The 17,530-nt window shown below is 42.9% G+C and overlaps 1 protein-coding gene across 4 annotated transcripts in view; it reads right to left on the reverse strand.

Moving 5' to 3' along the window:
• Nucleotides 1-17,530, reverse strand: part of dscamb (Down syndrome cell adhesion molecule b) — a 121,311-nt gene that overhangs the window by 100,366 nt on the left and 3,415 nt on the right. For 2 of the 4 annotated variants that reach the window (XM_085795286.1, XM_085795285.1), the window contains exon 1: nucleotides 7,952-8,716. The exons of the other annotated variants lie outside the window; for them this stretch is intronic. In XM_085795286.1, the coding sequence (XP_085651412.1) occupies nucleotides 7,952-7,994 (43 nt within the window). In that variant the 5' untranslated portion in view covers nucleotides 7,995-8,716. Of the gene's footprint in view, nucleotides 1-7,951; nucleotides 8,717-17,530 lie in introns of those variants that run through there. 4 annotated transcript variants of the gene reach the window in all.

The following is a 17,530-nucleotide window of genomic DNA, read 5'->3' on the forward strand; positions in this document are numbered from 1 at the left end:
TTTGTGCCACCTGTACAAGTCTGCCTTGTATCTTGGTTGATTGTTGACGTTGCGACGCTTCACGCAAACACGCTGCTCTCGCTGCTATAATGTTGCACAGGTGATAATGTCATTATGAGGCCATGGCAGACCTCTGAAACTATACCACTGTCCCTGTTTTGTCCAGAAGACGTCTGTGACCAGCAGCTGGTGGAGTGTGTTAATGTTGATGTCACAGCAGCTGGCTGCTCTCATCCTGTTAGCTCTGCCTGCCATTATCAGCCCCCCCCCCCCCGACACCCACTCTCCCCCACTCCCCCGTCTCTCCCCCCCTCCTCCTTTAAAGCTGCTGCTACTGCTGCTGCGTGCCACGCTCATTTTAATACTCCAGACTCATTTGATCGTCTTTATGGACTTATCATATTAAACATTTATCGCAGCCATTTCCCTAAACCAAGCATGTTTATTCAACACTTAGGGGACCACAGCACGGCTCCTTTCAGCACCACCCCCCCACCACCCCCACCACACACACACACACACACACACATACACATCCTTATTTTCTCCTTTTCCTCATTCCTCCCCTTCTCTCCTCCTCCCTCCCTCAGCCCCCTGGCTTGCTTTATTACAAGCTTCCTCTATGTGCCACAGCTTGGATAAAAAAGAGAGGTATTTTAGTATACCCCCCCCTCTCCTCTCTGGTCATCCTTTTTTTCTCCAGTGGCTGGGATACCGGGGTGACTCGTGCCGTGTGAAGCCTGGCAGCCAAGCAGACACAAATGTATTCTGAGCATTTAGTACTTTGGATGAATTGAGTTTTAATTTAATCATCTGATCAAACATTAATTAGCATAATCACTTGTGGGGATGGATGGTCTAGATAGAGAGACACAGAGCAACACATAATAGACCTCATCCTGGCAACAGTCTACGGGGACACTTAGCAACACATAAACAGCTACATGCTTCCAGGGACCCATGCAAGGTTCGGTCCAAATTACCTCCCTTTGTACCAACAATACGTCCAATTCTTCATTTCCTTCAACAGCTCCTCCACTGCAGAATGATCTATTCAGCGCTAGACTATCCTGCAATCAAACGCACCGCTGCCATGCAGGCCCTGTGCCCTCTTATTTGATCTTGCACAAGATGGCTTACTGCAGCATCACACCTTGGTCTGAGCTGGGGAGGTCTGGGAATTCTAGGAATACCACAAAGTGCTAAGATTATTGACAGTGCACTCAGTCTCACGCCGGGCCGGGGGGGGGATCGATGAGTGGTTGGAAGGACATAAATCAGACTCCTGTGGCTCCACTCCATGTCACACCCTAACCCACCCACCTCCCCCCAATTAAACACACACACAAAGTACACATGCTCACAAGGACACACACTCTGTAAACCGCACGCCTCCTTACATATATAGGTACTCGCCTTTGCACATAAACACCAGCAAACGCAAAAATAAAGCACCCACTTTACACATTTCACACACCTTACCTCAACTCCAACAAGATGACAGTGCTTTAAAAATGGCCAGCTAAAAATAACCGCCACTAACTTGGTCTTAAATCTTAGCATCTGTGCCAGGTTTAAAAATAAAGAGCAGTGTCGAGAAACCAAGCTGGAGCCATTTGTCTTTCTGTCACTCTGTCTATCCAGCTCAGCCTCCACCGTTATCCCTTAGCCTACTTTAATATTCGGACTGTGGAGCATGAGACACATGTGGGCAGGAGCAATGGTGAAATATCTCCTGGAAATGCAGACTTGAATAATCTGATTGAGACAAGGATTTGAAAAATACAGTTGAGATGGCATGGTTGGGAAAACTGCAAAGAGGTCACAGAGACATGCAGTGTGATTTTTTTTTTTTTTTTTTTTTTTAAACAAACAAAAAAAAAAAGTTGGCCTCCAAAAGGAATCCATGAAATATGAGAGGAGAAAGCAAAGCTCAAAGGCAGAGAGACAGAGAGAGAGGGAGATACTGAGTAGTAGATATGTTGGCCAGCCACAATACATCAGGCAAATGCATCACGGCCAGGCCAGAGTCGTGGGGATCAATTCAGCCTTGGGCCTCAGCGTGTGCCGAGTTCAAAGCCTGGCCCTGGTATGTGGAGGACTGGATTAAGAGGCAGTATTTATGAGGTCCAGCGTGAATGTTTGTCTTGGTGGGTGATGGATAGCAAACTCATCACACCTTCGCCACCTGTCTTCCATAGTGAACAAAAAGCCTTTGCGGGGCACTTACTCCACAAGAGTATATGGGCCTTGTTCACAGTGCACAACACAAACACACACAGCAGCAGCAGCAGCAGAGGGTTACAGGCTCCTGTGTGCATGCACCAGCTGTCTGAATTATCAAAGATGTACAACTTATGGATCTTTATTGATGTAGTCAATGCCAGATGAAACAACATTACATTTTCAGTGGAAACACATCCGCTGCTTGGATTTTGCTCAGGGGCAGCGTTCATTTACATGGATGAAATGCAACCGCCGGAATTGTGAATCCCACACGCGGTTATGTTGAGGTCAGACAAGGATTAAGGTTAAGGTTAAGGTAAAAGACCGTAGTGTCTGTTAAGTGTTGACAAAATATATATGTCCTTTAAGTAAGTGCAGACTACTTCTATTATTAAAACATGACCAAGATCTTTCCCTATAACCAAGCAGTGACAGATCGTTATCATCACCTAAGTAACAGAGATGCTGGGAAACAGATGAAATTCACTGAAATATGTAGTAAAAGACACATTCATTAAAACAATTTCCTTGTTGTGGTGATAAAAATGTAAATTGACTGTTATACATCTTTCATCAAAGGGTATTTGCTCCTGCAAATTGGTAGTATATAAACATAAGCTCTAAGAGACAGGGCTGGCAAGAGGCAAAAGGGAAATACTACTTAGACTAGTACGAACTGTAAACTGCTGTTTATGTTGGGCGATTTAATCTTGAAAGCTCATACAGCTTTTATTCAGCAATAAAAACTGATGTTTGTAATCTCTGTGCATTTCATTGCGCAGTAGATACACAAACCTGAATTCATCAACACTGCAATCGCACATACAGAGGACTGTCATTTTATTTAAGGCAACAATTAACACTATCAACAAACAACTTATACTCTGTGCAGGTTGGTCATGTCGTTGGGCGTGTATCAATGCACCTGCTGACAGGTCTCAGATGATTTGGCCACTTGGGAGTTGTGCCTGTTGACTCTCTGGTTCCTCTTTTATAGCCGACTACTTCTGCTTATTCTCACTATACACATTTTATTCTTATAATACAACTAGAGATGAGACAGGGAGATTTATATTATATTATGGATATATATTTGTCTGTCTACTTGATGCTGTTAGAAAGGCCAAGAAAAGTTAAGGGGACGTTAAGCAGAAAGTTGTAAGTAAGGTCAAGATCTTTGCATTTCAAAACTTCTAAGCTCCCTTTCCCAAAGTCTTTGAAACCAAATCTTGAAAGACGCACTTCCACGTAGGGGAGCAAAAGTGCCTCTTTCTTGACTAAGTCTGTTTTAAACTGTCAAATAAACCTTTTACACCAGTTCCTCCGCTGAAGTACCTGTGCAGTGCAGCACAGTAATATAACATGTCACTTTGACAGGTGCTCAGTGAATTACTACAACCCCACTTTGCACGCATGATCAAACACCTACATCTGGGTGCTGAGGGTTTACCGCTCTTCCCTGCAGATGCTAAATGATATCGTTAACATTTTAATGCAAAAGACATTTACACACGGGCTTGCGCAATTACACCTCTGATTCAGTGGAATCCAGACAGACACAGTGTGATCGGTAATTAGATTTTACATTGGGTGAAACGTACCACAACACACACACACACGCACGCACACACACACACCAATCGCAAAAAGCTTGCTCCTAATTAGAGAGCTAGACAGGCTCAAGGAGGTACAGTACAGTAGAGTAGAGTAGAGTAGCCCTCATTATGCAGTTAGGATGTATGAACTAGGGGATATCTATTATGATCACATATCAGGGTATCCATTACCCAACATTAGCAGCCCTTTTAACTGGAATCACACGCAGAGTTCAAAATGTAACCCAACAAACCCTCTTATAACTCACACAAGTGAGCACGAGTTAAGTGGGTTTGTAAACTTAATTCAGCCCATTAGATATTCATATCAGAGTAAGACCGTACAAGATGATCTATCACTTGACTGTATGCTACGTGTTTTCATGGGGTAATTTAATTTCACGAGCTGTGATACCGCTTCTGCAGCCAAACCCTAATTGGTAATTAGTAAACAGACTAATGGCTGTGAGTGCAGCTGTAAGCATGGTCAGGTTTCACTCCCCTGCTTTGTGTGCTGGCCACCGTGGCCACTGGGAGGCCACTTTGGATCTTTGGACATTTTTACACAGACTGGGGAATCACCTCCGAGCTCCGGCAAATGGGGCTCTCATCAGTGCACTGCCTTCATTGCCTTCATGTAGATTTATTGCAATGCAAACACCAGTTCCCCCTTTCTACTCACAGCCAAGTTCAATCCATCTATCCACCCCAGTCCCCGTAGCATTTTCATCCAGTGTTTCAGGTTGCTAATAATGTGGGGTCATGTAAAATTGGCAGGCTAACTGATGTTGGCAGCTATTTACTGCACTGTAAGCTACACTGGGCTAGATGGTCTGGAAGAGCTTCCTTATTTCAAAGTGGATCTGCCTTTACCTCCCGTGAAAGGTCGCGGCTAATTGAGATCAAAATTTGATTGCGTGATCTCCTGATCTGTGTGTAAATGTTCATCTTTCTTTTTCTTCTTTGAGATCCTTTGATCTCATAGAAGTCTTTGAGATAAGTTGTGAGCATCGGGTTAAATTGTGTGCATGTCTACAAACCAGCACAGTCTTCATGGGGACTATGCGAGAAGCCCCATCTTATTATAGCTTTGCAATGAGAATTTGAATAGGCCAGTTTAGCTTGCTGTGGTTTTGCCCAGAGGCAACTTTCAGGCAGAGATATTTAATATTTCCTCTCTTGTACTGATGACTGAATTTATAGATCCCATTTTTCGGCACAGGAAATGGCAAAAACACAACATCAAGAAATAAACGTGGCTATTAAATTTCTCTTATTTAACTTTTTTTTTTTTTACATGTTTTGGAATATGACAGGGGTAAACTAAAGATGGCAGCTGTCTTTACATTATTTTGCTATAACTTTCAATCATTTCCATGATGACGGCAATAAAAAAATAAAAAACATTTTGTGAATATTGTGCAGTTGTGCGTCTATTTTCCTGTTTCAATATAAGCTGCTGAGTTTATACGGTGATAAGCACAGTGAATAGCCCGCAATACAACATGGAGAAGAACCCTGAAATCCCTAAAGTCAGTGAACGGCTCGTTTGCCATTTGGCCACTTATCACCTGAAGACACACTGATATGACAGGATGTGATTAGCTCCTAATCCAGTACTTGTGGGTCAGCTCAGTGTGGCAGGAGCTCAAACTCCCAGTTGAATGTCTAAAATCATTCACTAAACACAGTCCACTTTTTTTTTCCTGGGTCTGCCATTTTGTAGCAGTGTCCGATTCATTTGAGAAGCTTTCTCACAGCCTACATAGTGGACAAAAGCGACCTCACCGTGCAGGAAGTAGTAAACAAGCACCAGACACAAACCGACAAACAGCCATGAGACTCGAGTGATATTGTTTTGTCTTTTGTTGTTGGTTTTTGTTTTTTTGCCACAAGAAAACAACACACCATATAGTTTTCTACCCTGTATAGTGACGAGTGAATGAGTGAACGTTTCCGGACGCAGCCCCTGACACCCATTACGCAGGTTACCATAGAGACAGGCCAGTGAGCATGTGATAGGCCTAAACTCTAAAGCAGGAAGAATTGTCTGGAATCCAATTGCTGTGCTGGCTTCTATCTACAAGGTCATTCATTCATTCATTCATTCTGACAACGCCTGCTTGGCCGATGAACACCTCATTTTCATGATAATCAACAAAACATCCAGCCGCAGAGGACAAACTCATACAACCAAGCTCCTGTACAGTGATGGGGAAATCACATAAAAATCACAACGCAACACGAGCAAGTCGGAAAAGCACCGTCTCATAACAAAAAAAGAAAAAATCTATATATTGCAGTGCAAATGAAGAACACAAAAAATGTAGCGGCTGCTCTCAACGCCATCTCCTGCTTAATCCCTATCAGTTGTTTGCCACAGGCCTCCTCAATAATCCCTTATGCAATAAACGGACACAATCTCACATGGCAGTTGATCTAATGTCAGAGTCAGACGATTATGATTAATGAGGATTCCTTATTGTTCCTTTATGAGTTTCAGCACAAGCTGGGCTGAGGGAGATACCATTTTATAGTCAATGTCAATAAACGGTACCGACCGAGGGTTGCCTCGGCACTGAAAAAGCGACGACACAGAAACAAAAATCCATTTGGAAGCCTTATTTTATCATCACGGTCAGGCGGGAAAATCCATTTTGGGGACACAGCGCATTATATCACAGACCCTCGACGTGGTTAAATGTATAATACCTGCAAAATTCTCACTTCCCCATTTTTTTTTTTTTTTGGTTATTTCAATTCAGGCGTTCTTGACCCTTAGATGCAAAAGCAGCCGACCGTGGGCTTGAATTTGTTTCAGTGTGTGAACACTCCCCATCTTGTCACCCCGACGTGTTTTCTTATAGCTATGTTTCCATTTTCTTTCCTTCTCCCTCTCCTTCTTCGACTCTCTCTTTTTTTTCTTCCCCCTGTTTTCGTACACACCCAGTCAGCCATAATCCCTCCCTGTAGAAGGGACTCTGGCCAATAAGTGAATGCAATAAACTGTATCAATTTTCTGCTATTGATTATGGATACACTATATGAGCACACACAAATATGTGTGCACGGTGACAGCCGCATGCGTGCGTGCAAAGGGGTGTACATGCACTCACGCAAACACACATGTGTGCAAGAAAACACAGCTCAGAGGCTCAGATCTGGCTGTTTGAATACAGTATTTGAATGACGACTGAGGCTATCAACTATTTGAATTGAAAATTTATTTAAGAATTTTTGTGTGTATTTGTGAACTACTTTTGGATTTCCTGAAAAATGTAACCCTCTATGGGATGTGTCTCATCAACAACATTTCATTCTTCCCTTTTTTTCATCATTTTTTAATGATTAATTTGCACAATCTGTGCCATTGTTATTCATTTTCTTTCTGCAAACTACCCTAAAATGTAAATAACATTAAGTTGTGTTCAGATTTGAGAGCAAATTTGATATGTTGGACACATACTGACAGAGCCATGAATATAACTGAAAATTTAACTTCAAATGTGTTTAAAATGCAAACAAGGATTACTGATTCTTAAAATATGTGTCTTAATTGGAACATTTAACACATTATAATCATTTAGGCCACTTTGAACTTGAAAAATATGCTCACTGTGGGGGGAGGGGGAAAGGGTTAAACCAAATGTCCATTATATCAAATACGTCACTTATTACTAAGGGCCACAGTGGAACAAGGTTGTGACAGAATAAGTGTCATTAGGCATCAAATACAAAGAGAAACAGACACATACATTGGAAGAAAACGAGAAATTATTAAAAACTTAAAACTATAAAATCACATTTAGACCAATAAGCAAAGAAATTAATTAAAAGACAGGCCCAAACAAAACGTGTTATTTCATCTGGCTCAGCATGTTATGTCTGAAGGCCAGAGATGTGTCTAATGGTTTGGAGAGCTTGAAAGATTTAAAACGCAATATATGCCTCGCCCGTCTCTCTCCCTCTATCAAGGGTGTCAGCCTTTTGACAACCATATAAAATCCATTTCATGTGGGTCACAGGTGACCTCCATCCTCCCTCTCCAGTCACTTAGCTGTCGACCAGTGATTTGCCTTCTGCAATAGGTAATGAGCGCTAATAAAAAAAGATGAGCCGGTGAAACTTACCATTCAAGATGCTCTGGGAAAAGATAAAAGCCAATATCCACATGCCCTGCTCCGTTCAATCCCCCCCAAGCTATGCTTTCTCTTCTCCCTCCGACCGGTGCCTCTTCAGTGCGCTTGGGGTAAGGTTAAACATTTGCCACTGTCTTGAAGCAAACCGGTCCAAGTCTCTACTTTCAATATCTCCTTCCTACTTTTTCGTTACACTGCTTCTTTTTCTCTCTCTCTCTCTTAGCCCTCTCTTTGCGCTTGGAACATAAATGAGCCTCTGTGATTGTCTTGGGGAGAGCTGTGCTCAGACTCTCTCCTCCTCTGCTCCGCGTCTTGCTGCTTCTCCCTGTTATTCAAAAGGATGCTGAAGGGGTGAAGCCCAGGTGTGTGTGATGCTGAGTCAGAGCCGGGTACGAGCGGATCCTGAAACAAAAAAAATGAAGAACCCAAAGTGGCTAAACTAAATCTTAAAAAAAGAAAAAAGAAATAATGTCAGAAGCTCCGATTTCCTAAGTAAAAGACTGACTGACGGATCATCCTCAGGGGGGAGAAAATATTTAATTTTTAGAAAATTAAAATAACTAAAAGAGCAAAGAAGCAAACAGGGGGGAGAGGGTGGTAGAATAAGAATGAAAAACAGGTTTTTTTCTGAGACTCCAAAGTCAGATCATCTTCATCGCCTCTATGCGTCCAGCAAGAGGCGAGCAAGCGCATCTTCCCCGCTGCCGCTCTCTAATCGCACCACACTGACTCTCTGAGCATTGCACAGAATAACCCTCTCGCCTGCCCCTGCAGACGCTTTAATTCCTCATTGCCTTAAAGGAGCAGAGGCGGCTACCGGTCGGTCCTGAGGGCAAGGTAGGAGTGGAGGTGAAGAGTGTGAGAGCACGCGGCGAGTCGGGGCATTTGCATTAAGGAAATGAGCTGCACCTGACGCACCGAGACACCTAGGAAAACATTTTTACGCACGGAGATGAGACCGGCTGAGGCGGAAAGCGCTGTCTGCCGGCGTGCAGGTGCACTCAGTACAAAGCGTTACATCCCACATCTGACTTGAATAAAGCCAATAGTGAATATCTATCATGGACAAGAGCAGGGGGAGAATTCCCTGTGGTAATGGAAAGCTACAAGGGCATCCAATGACGCGTATTTTGTGTTCACCTCATGTGCAGGGGTAAAAAAAAAAAAAAAAAAGTGTTTAATTGGACACCAAAAGGACTGAGTGGTTTGATAACAGCATGAAAAGAAAACAGAGAGAGAAAAAGAAAACATGTTGTCAGTGGCTGGAGAAAATAGAGGGTTAAACTAAAGCATCCCCCACCCCAAAGGCGTGCGCATACACACACATGCACACTCCATACCGCCTCCCTGAAACCCATAATGCACCCACCACCACTACCACCACCACCACCCCTCCATTTTAATGCTTGCCTTGAAGTCAAGGGTGTAGCTGTAGCAGGCAGTGGGAGCCTGTGGGCCTGTCCACAGAGCCGGGTTACACAGAATGTGATATAACCAGCAGGGCAGTCTGCATCTCATTCTCTATCCCACATGACAGAATATACTGAAAGTGAAATCCTGTTTATTCACCCCAGGATGCTCATTTTCTCTCCTCATATCAGGACTGAGGGAAGGATCTTCATAATTCTCAATGTGTGCACAGGAAAATAAATCTAAATACTGGAATCATAAGGTATGGTGTGTGTGTGGTAAGCCACTGTTTTTTCTCAATTATTTTTCTAAGAGAGCTAATTGATTTACTTTCCTTGTGTTAATTTGGGAGAGATGTTGTTTTGATCGTTTCATTTTCCTGTTTCTGCTTTTCTTACAGTCCGTGTTTGTCTACAGTACATGTATCTGTCCACTTGTGTGCCTGTCTCTCCTCCAGTGGTCACTCCAGTGCAGCAGACAAACACCAAAATGAGCTCTGCATTTCCTTAACTCAAGAACACAGTGTTCTTGCTTCCCTTAAAATGGTACAGCTCTCCTTTTATTTATTTATTTTTTACTTCTGTTTGACTTGTATGAAATACTTCCATTATTCCTGATGACCTCTTACTGAACTTACTGTTACGGCAATATTGTTACTCCACCACCACCACCACCTCGAGCTGTAAGATAAACCCAAACAAGTTGAAGTGTCTGTGGCACTGAGGAGAAAACACGGGTGAATCAGGGCAGTGGGTCAGGGATCCTGCCTGTCATTTAGAGTGGATTAGGAGCGCTGTGCTGGTGTTGCAGCTCTGGATTCTTGGCATGGACGAGCAACTAAGTTGATTAGCAGAGGCAGGCTGTGAGTATACAACACCAGCCTCACTGCAAAGGAATCAGACTTTATAGTTTTGCCCTAAAAGATACTAATTCTGCAACAGTATGCACTATGCATTTACATCATGAAAACTTTAGCTTCCATTGGGAAAGTGCCTTGCTCAAAGGAAACTCTGTAATTTAAATTTACACCGCCCTGTAAAGTTCAAGGATTACATGTGTGTATAATGGCACAGACAAAGCCTACACATGCCCTGTTATGTAGGTAATAAACCAGACCAGTATGTAGTTTTCCTTGGTTCAGCCTTCAGCCATGTTAAATGGTAAAAGTTTTTTAGTCACTGAAGGTGACATTAACAGCTTGCAAAGACAAACAAAAAGAGGGAGGGGGGGAGAAAGAGATCCCACTGTGGGTTCCAGGGACTGGGAGAGGAGGGGATCCGTGGAATTAGAGGGTGCCATCTGACATTTTAGGGGAAATGAGGCATTGGCATAATCTGGCTCAGCAAACAGGATTTTATGAGAAGCTGAAATTAAAAAATGTGGGGAAGAAATGGAATAAATAAAGAAATGCAAATCAAAAGGTTATATTTGTTTGCGTGGGTCGGGATGAGAAAACTTAATGCTGACACAGATGGAACAATCTCGCCTGGTGTCACTTCAGCAGAGAAGAGGAGGGATGACTCTCTTCACCCCAGGACATGGGCCAGGGCGATGCTAACGTTTACAGTATATACACACTCACGCCATTACACACATACACACTTCATAGGGGGGGAGTTTACTCATGTTTCACGTGTTTGACAGCAAACAAATGCACGTAGTAACATCAACACTGACCAAATGACCTTACAGTACAACGACCAAATGATGGCAGGTGTGTGATCATTTCTATCATATTCATATGTGGGCTAAGTAAAATCCATAAAATCGGGCCTCAGTTAGAAGAATGCTTTATGTATGACTCATGTTTGATCCCTACAATATGGTGTCTAATATTTGACTGGTGAGGGCTAATTGCCCTTTCACCTTAAAAACTGTAATTAAAAAATAATTGCCTCCTTCTCCGTCTTCAAAAATACCCAAGTCTCTGAGGGAAGCTTTTAATACCACATGCACTGAGGTACAATCTAATACATGTATGAGGGGGGGTGCCAGAGACAACAACTTAGTTATAAAGCACAGCTCAATATCACAGAGAGCTCGGCTTGTAATATTTTGGTGGTATATGAGATCGCGTTTAGAGATACATACAGATCAAGTGTTTCTGTTGGTGGCACATGGGCCCTCGCATCCTTATGGAGAACAGGTGCTAGCGTTCATCACTTACACCACACAGACAGCTGTACAACCCAAACAGCTTTGGATGTGAAAGACAATACCATTTTCACTCTGAAGACAAGAGCCATGACCTTGTGACCACATGAGCCGATGTGTTAAGGAGTAAGCATGTAGGCATGTAAGGGCCGCACATGTGATTTATGACGGCAAAACTAATATCAACTTTTTATTCTCAACTTAACCAGTGATTTCCGATGTCATACTGAAGTCAAATGCCTCTATGAAGAGAAATAGTGTTGTGCAACTCGCATCTTCTTATCTTATCCACATGGTACATAAGATATCCATATGTGGGTGAAAATATTTAGATATGTAACATGATTTAAACAGAACTATATGAACCAAGCAGCTTTATGTATTTGATTTTTGAATACAAGCAGGGAGGGTTTCTGAGTTAACTGTGTGAGTAAGGGGGGAGGAAGGGGGTGTACTGTAGTTCATTTTAGCCCCCCAGCATGATGCCTAAACAGTGGTAAGCGAACATGACGATGAAGCTCACAGACAGTCCTGGTTTTGCTGTGTGTGGCCATGCATGTGTGTCAGTGTGTGTGAGTACTTGCATGTGCCACCATGTCAGTGTGTGCACACAAGGAAGGAAGAAGAGCACATATGAGACGACTCACGAACACTGTTTTACCCAAGGTCATGACTCCGAAGACTGTAATGCTCACACTAGCTGTGCTCAGTGCTATTTATTTTAACTGCCAGGTTCATCATGGATGATAAAATAAGATTAGAGATATTAATAAAAGTAGGGAGTTCATAGCAGTTACATCAGTGGAAGGTATATTATTTAAATTCATTAGCAATGTAAGATCTATAAATGTGTTGTCTGGATTGTTAAATCAGTCTGTGTAAAAGTCATTGATGACTGTAGAATAATTCCTTTAATATATAATATGGCATATTTATGAATCCAGAAAAACCCCATGGTTTTATCCCATGATAATATTTTTATGCAGATAGGAGCAGATTAGTAAAAAAAAAAAAAAAAAGGATATCAAAGCATGTAAAGGGGTGGACTAGTGGATTATTGAGATTTTTTGTGTCACCATCAAGTTAAAGGGCTATAACCCAGTATGAGGAAAGTTTGACATATTTATTTTTAAGAATATACATATATCAAAATGCACTACTAACTTATCAACTGCTAATTTAAAGACAAAAACAAAGCACAAAAACAACATGTCAGTTATAAATAGTCTCCAGTGCTTGAATTTGTCAGTTGTGCAGTTGTGTACAACTGCTACAGTGTCTTCCAGGGGACAGCTTCCTTTGTTTACTGTCAACTGGACTCAAAGACAAGCGTTACTGGTGATTTCCAACTTAAATGCAGCTCAGTCAACTCAACACTGCTTTTGCTGGAGTGTGCATGAGTAAATATTCACAACAGAGGTGATAAGGAAGTTGTTATCGTGACAAAAAAAAGTCATTATGGGTAAAAAAAAAAAGCATGACCTAGTTTGGCAAAAATGGAAATTCTTGTATAATGTTTCTGGGAATTAATGTAAAAATGTATAAGGCACAGCTGCCAACCATCTCCACCATAACACTTTATCATATGCTGTCTGGCTAATGAATTGAGATCAGATAGGTAACAATACTGAGTGCGCTTCAGTGGTCATATTGATTACATCATAAGTTAAATCAAATCAAGTGCTTCTTTTGATTTATTGAAACATACTATGAATGTGGTCAAGTCGGCATGTAATCCCTGTAATAACCACTGTCAATCCAAAATATTAATAATGATAGGAAGATGGAGCACATTCTCCTTCGGTTATGTCTCCTCTTCCACCTTCCTCTCCGCAGGGCACTCGCACACAACACACACACACACACACACGTTAATACACACAGAGCCCCCGCCCCTCCTTGTCCCTCTGGCCGACCCTGTCCCTGGCGTGTGTGCAGACAGGCTGGGTAATCCCTCAGGATGGGGCCTCTTGTTTTGACAACTCCTGTGAAGCCCAGTGTCTCTTACAACAAAACACAGACTGGCCTATCATCAGCAAAATGTCAGCCCTCGGCGCACTCCTTCGTCACCCAAAGGAGGATCGGGTTGCCTTTTACACTATGCGACCCATTAACTCAGAATAGAAACATTCTCAGTGCCGGTATAATGATCCCCTTTGTTTTCAAAAAGACAATGACACTGATAGGAGACAAGCCGCGCTCGTGGCTCCTGATAGAAGTGTGTATAAGGTTACACGTTGCCAGGGCAGGGCGATGTGGCTCCTACACAGAGTTCAGTGTGGTGTACTCTTACCCTCTCTACTGCATCATCCCTGTGGGATGAAAAGACACCTGCAGGTCAATCAGCATCAGAACACATGCACGCTCTTCAAATTAGGACTGCTGCTATAACTTGGGAATGTGCCAACTGTGTCAAAGACATCAGGGCTCAAGAAGATGACATGTAAAAAGGACTAATGATAAAATACTAAAGAGGAGATCTGCTTCTGTGGAGGTCAACGGAAAGACAAAACGTCAAAAGGCTGCTGGTCTGATTAGGTTTTTGCTAAGGGCCACCCACATCAGACATGCACACATGGCACTGTGAGGAATGCACGGATAAACGATTTGGATAAAATACATGAACACTTTATAGATTGATTTAACATTGTATCTATTCTAAAAAAATTTTTTAGATTTTACAAAACCTGAAAATCTTAAATTGGGATTTCAGATGTTTCCAGAATGGGATAGGATTTTTTAATTCATCTCTTGAGGGAGCTGTTGCCCATAAGTTTGCATAAAAGAGCCAAATAAGCAAATATATAATGTAAATAGTTTATCATCATACAGGATTTTCATGCACAAGTTAGATAAAAGCAGAAATGCCGCTCTTATGTAAATATGAAGCAGTGGCAATCTTGGATTAATTTATTCCTAGATTAGTTTATCCTTAGTTTAGTTTAGTTTAGTTCAGTTTAGTTTCTGGTCCTAATGCTAAGCTAAGATAGCTGTAGCTTCAGTGGTGTCAATATTCTCATCTTACTTTATATATTAGGCTATTCCTTTATTCAATTTATTAACATTATCAATTCTAGCCATGATTACTGCTCAAATAACTATCAACAGATAACAACAGGATCTTCGAGGTTTCTGTAATACAGACCCACAATTTCCGACTACCGTGCTAAGCTATAAGACTGATGCAGAATGGACGGACCGCAGCACATGCACTACAGTAACCTTTTCCCATCTCCCTCCTCAATTCATGATACCAACACCCCAGCCGGCTACAGCAACCCCAGCCAGTTTCCCATTGGTTAGCCCCAAGGCACAGAGGAGCATATCTGTAGCCAACCTTGACGTGCTAAACTAGGACGCTGAAGGGGACAGAAATGGGAGGAGAGAGGAGTAGAGGCAGGGGAGTGAGCAGGAGGAGGAGGAGGAGGAGAGTGGGGAGGGTGGGTGGGTGGGGGGGGACATAATGAAAGGGCTGCTGGAGGAGTGGCAGAAATAAGGAAGTGAGGATGGAGAGCGGAGAGGGTGATGGAAAAGAAGGGATAGAGAAAGGAGCAGTGGAGAGGGAAGGGAGAGAAGGTGGAGTGTGTTTGTAAAGGGAGGGAGAGAATAGGGTGGGTTTTTGGTGATTTGTACTCCGGCTGCATATGCGCCTGGTCTCCATCTCCTCCATTCTCTGCTTGAAAACTGGAAAAATCAATACACACACAGTCTAGTGTATCCCCACATGAACTGGATCATTAAAAATATATAATCAAACACCCCGGCATCATTTTTCATCACTATTACAATCATCACGTATCTGAACGGCCGCGGATATCGGTATATCAACAACATGGCTGTAACAATGTAATAACCCAATCAATGGCCTTCTAATTATTTCAGTGCCTCAGTTAATCGTCCAGTTAAAGCAGTCTTTCAGCCTTGACTCTCCGAATGGCACACGGAGACAGGCTGCTTGTTAACAAATGCACACAGCAGAACCGAAGCAGGGCTGTTGTAATAAGAATATCTGACTTCTCAGCTTCACAACTCAATCCAACTCAGGGTCGCAGTGTTGCCTAGTAACGATGGCACACTACTGACCTTATCTATGTGGTCATAAAAATGTATGAAGAAGCCCCCCCCCCATCACACTCCTTGCCTCTCAGCCTTCTCCCTGCCTGCCTTCGTTCAGTCCTTCCTACAACCACACTACCACCCTCATAGCCCTTATCTCCCCCTCTGTGAGTAGCATCTACCCAGGGGGCAAGCACCCTCCATGCTCTCCTACCCCTGCCAGGGCAGCACTGCAGTGGGTGTTATCTGCCCAGGAGCTTCTCTCTCTCTCTCTCTCTCTCTCTCTCTCTCTCTCTCTCTCTCTCTCTCTCTCTCTCTCTCTCTCTCTCTCTCTCTCTCTCTCTCTCTCTCTCTCTCTCTCTCTCTCTCTCTCTCTCTCTCTCTCTCTCTCTCTCTCTCTCTCTCTCTCTCTCTCTTTTCTAATAAGGGGAGGGGGGGCATGTACAAACTTGAACCTTCTGCAAAAACACAATGCACTTGTGTGCACTGTACACACACGCAGAGCACAACAGATACAGCGCTGGTGGGCGGGTAGTGGGAGGTTGGAAGGATGCAGATTGCATGCTATGAAACTGATAGATAGCTGTAAGAACAGAGGGACACAGTCAAGCGCAAAGGAGACTCAATACCACACCGCAAGGTGAGTCGGTGCACCAGCCTTCATGAGAATATTACTTCAGAGTGGAATTGTGCTCTGCCAGCTGTGGGAGAACAGGAACGTGGCAGAGTGTGAGAAATTGGACTCGTCTGCATGAGAAAATGAGAGGAATACTGAGGCTTAGCCCTGCAATGATATTCGCAAATAGGTTAGATTTGTGAAGCCAAGTGGCATGATGTGAGAGATGTAAAGTATCTGATCTCTATCCACTCATAAAGCCAGGTTCAGCTTTTCTAATTGGTTATCACCTTGGAGATGCCCATCCTAATGAGGAAACAAACTCCAGGTGTTGCACCTGATATAACCTCTGGGAGTCACAGGGGGAGTGTGACACACACTGTATACACAATCACACCTGCTCCATCTGTCTGCTCTACAGTTAACACCATCAGACCATAATTTACTCACTGCAGATTCAAAACAAAAATCTGCAAACTGTCTCTGACTCATTTATTCAACTCTGGACTGGAAAACCAGAACCATAGCAAAGCAGTTATTTAGTTTAAGGAATAAAAAACATATGACGACTTAAAAGTATCTTTTCTAATGTTTATAGAAACGTCTAACCCTTAAACTGAAGACCTCCCCTGCAAAAGACAGTATCTACATATGGATTCAAATGTATTTTCACAGGTTGAAAGTAGCAGCACAATTCTTATGTAGGTCTTGGAGTAAATGATCATAAGAACTACTTCATTAAAATGATCCCAGCACAGAGCAGCATCCTAACTACGCTGACAAACTGCATCTCAATAATGAGGACGGCCACATCCCGCCACCGCTCCTCTGCTCAGGCTACTACAGGAACATCTGCTCTGTGGCACCCCAACGCATCAGGTGGGATCTGTGGTGTTTGAACAAACACAGGCGCCATATGTGTGCGTGTGTGTGTGTAAGCGTTGGAGTAAGACTGGTGAGGGTATTAGTAGTGCCTCAAGGCGAGGAGCGGCGAGGGTGGCAGGGTTCCTGACTCCCACTGCGGCCTGTTTAGATACTAGCCTCTATGACTCATCTACGTGTCACTAATGCTTTTCCTATGAATGAACAAACAGACACAGATACGCTGCAGAGAGGCAACGCCACTACCACCATGGGGGGACGAGCAAGTGTGAATAGCCTGTGAGACTAGCATGAGCCATCCTTAGTCATACTCCCGTGTGTCTGTGCAGTGAGAGTTGCCATACAGTTACAAGTAAGAGATCTAAAAAAAAAAAAAAAACTAAAAAAACAAAGTAAATCAAAACCAGCTGTCTTTTATATGGCTGGAAACATACAGTGTGGTACCAGTGAAT

This window comes from Trachurus japonicus, chromosome 13, assembly GCF_045865225.1.
Source record: "Trachurus japonicus isolate A0001 chromosome 13, Traja_1.0".
Lineage (NCBI taxonomy): Eukaryota > Metazoa > Chordata > Actinopteri > Carangiformes > Carangidae > Trachurus > Trachurus japonicus.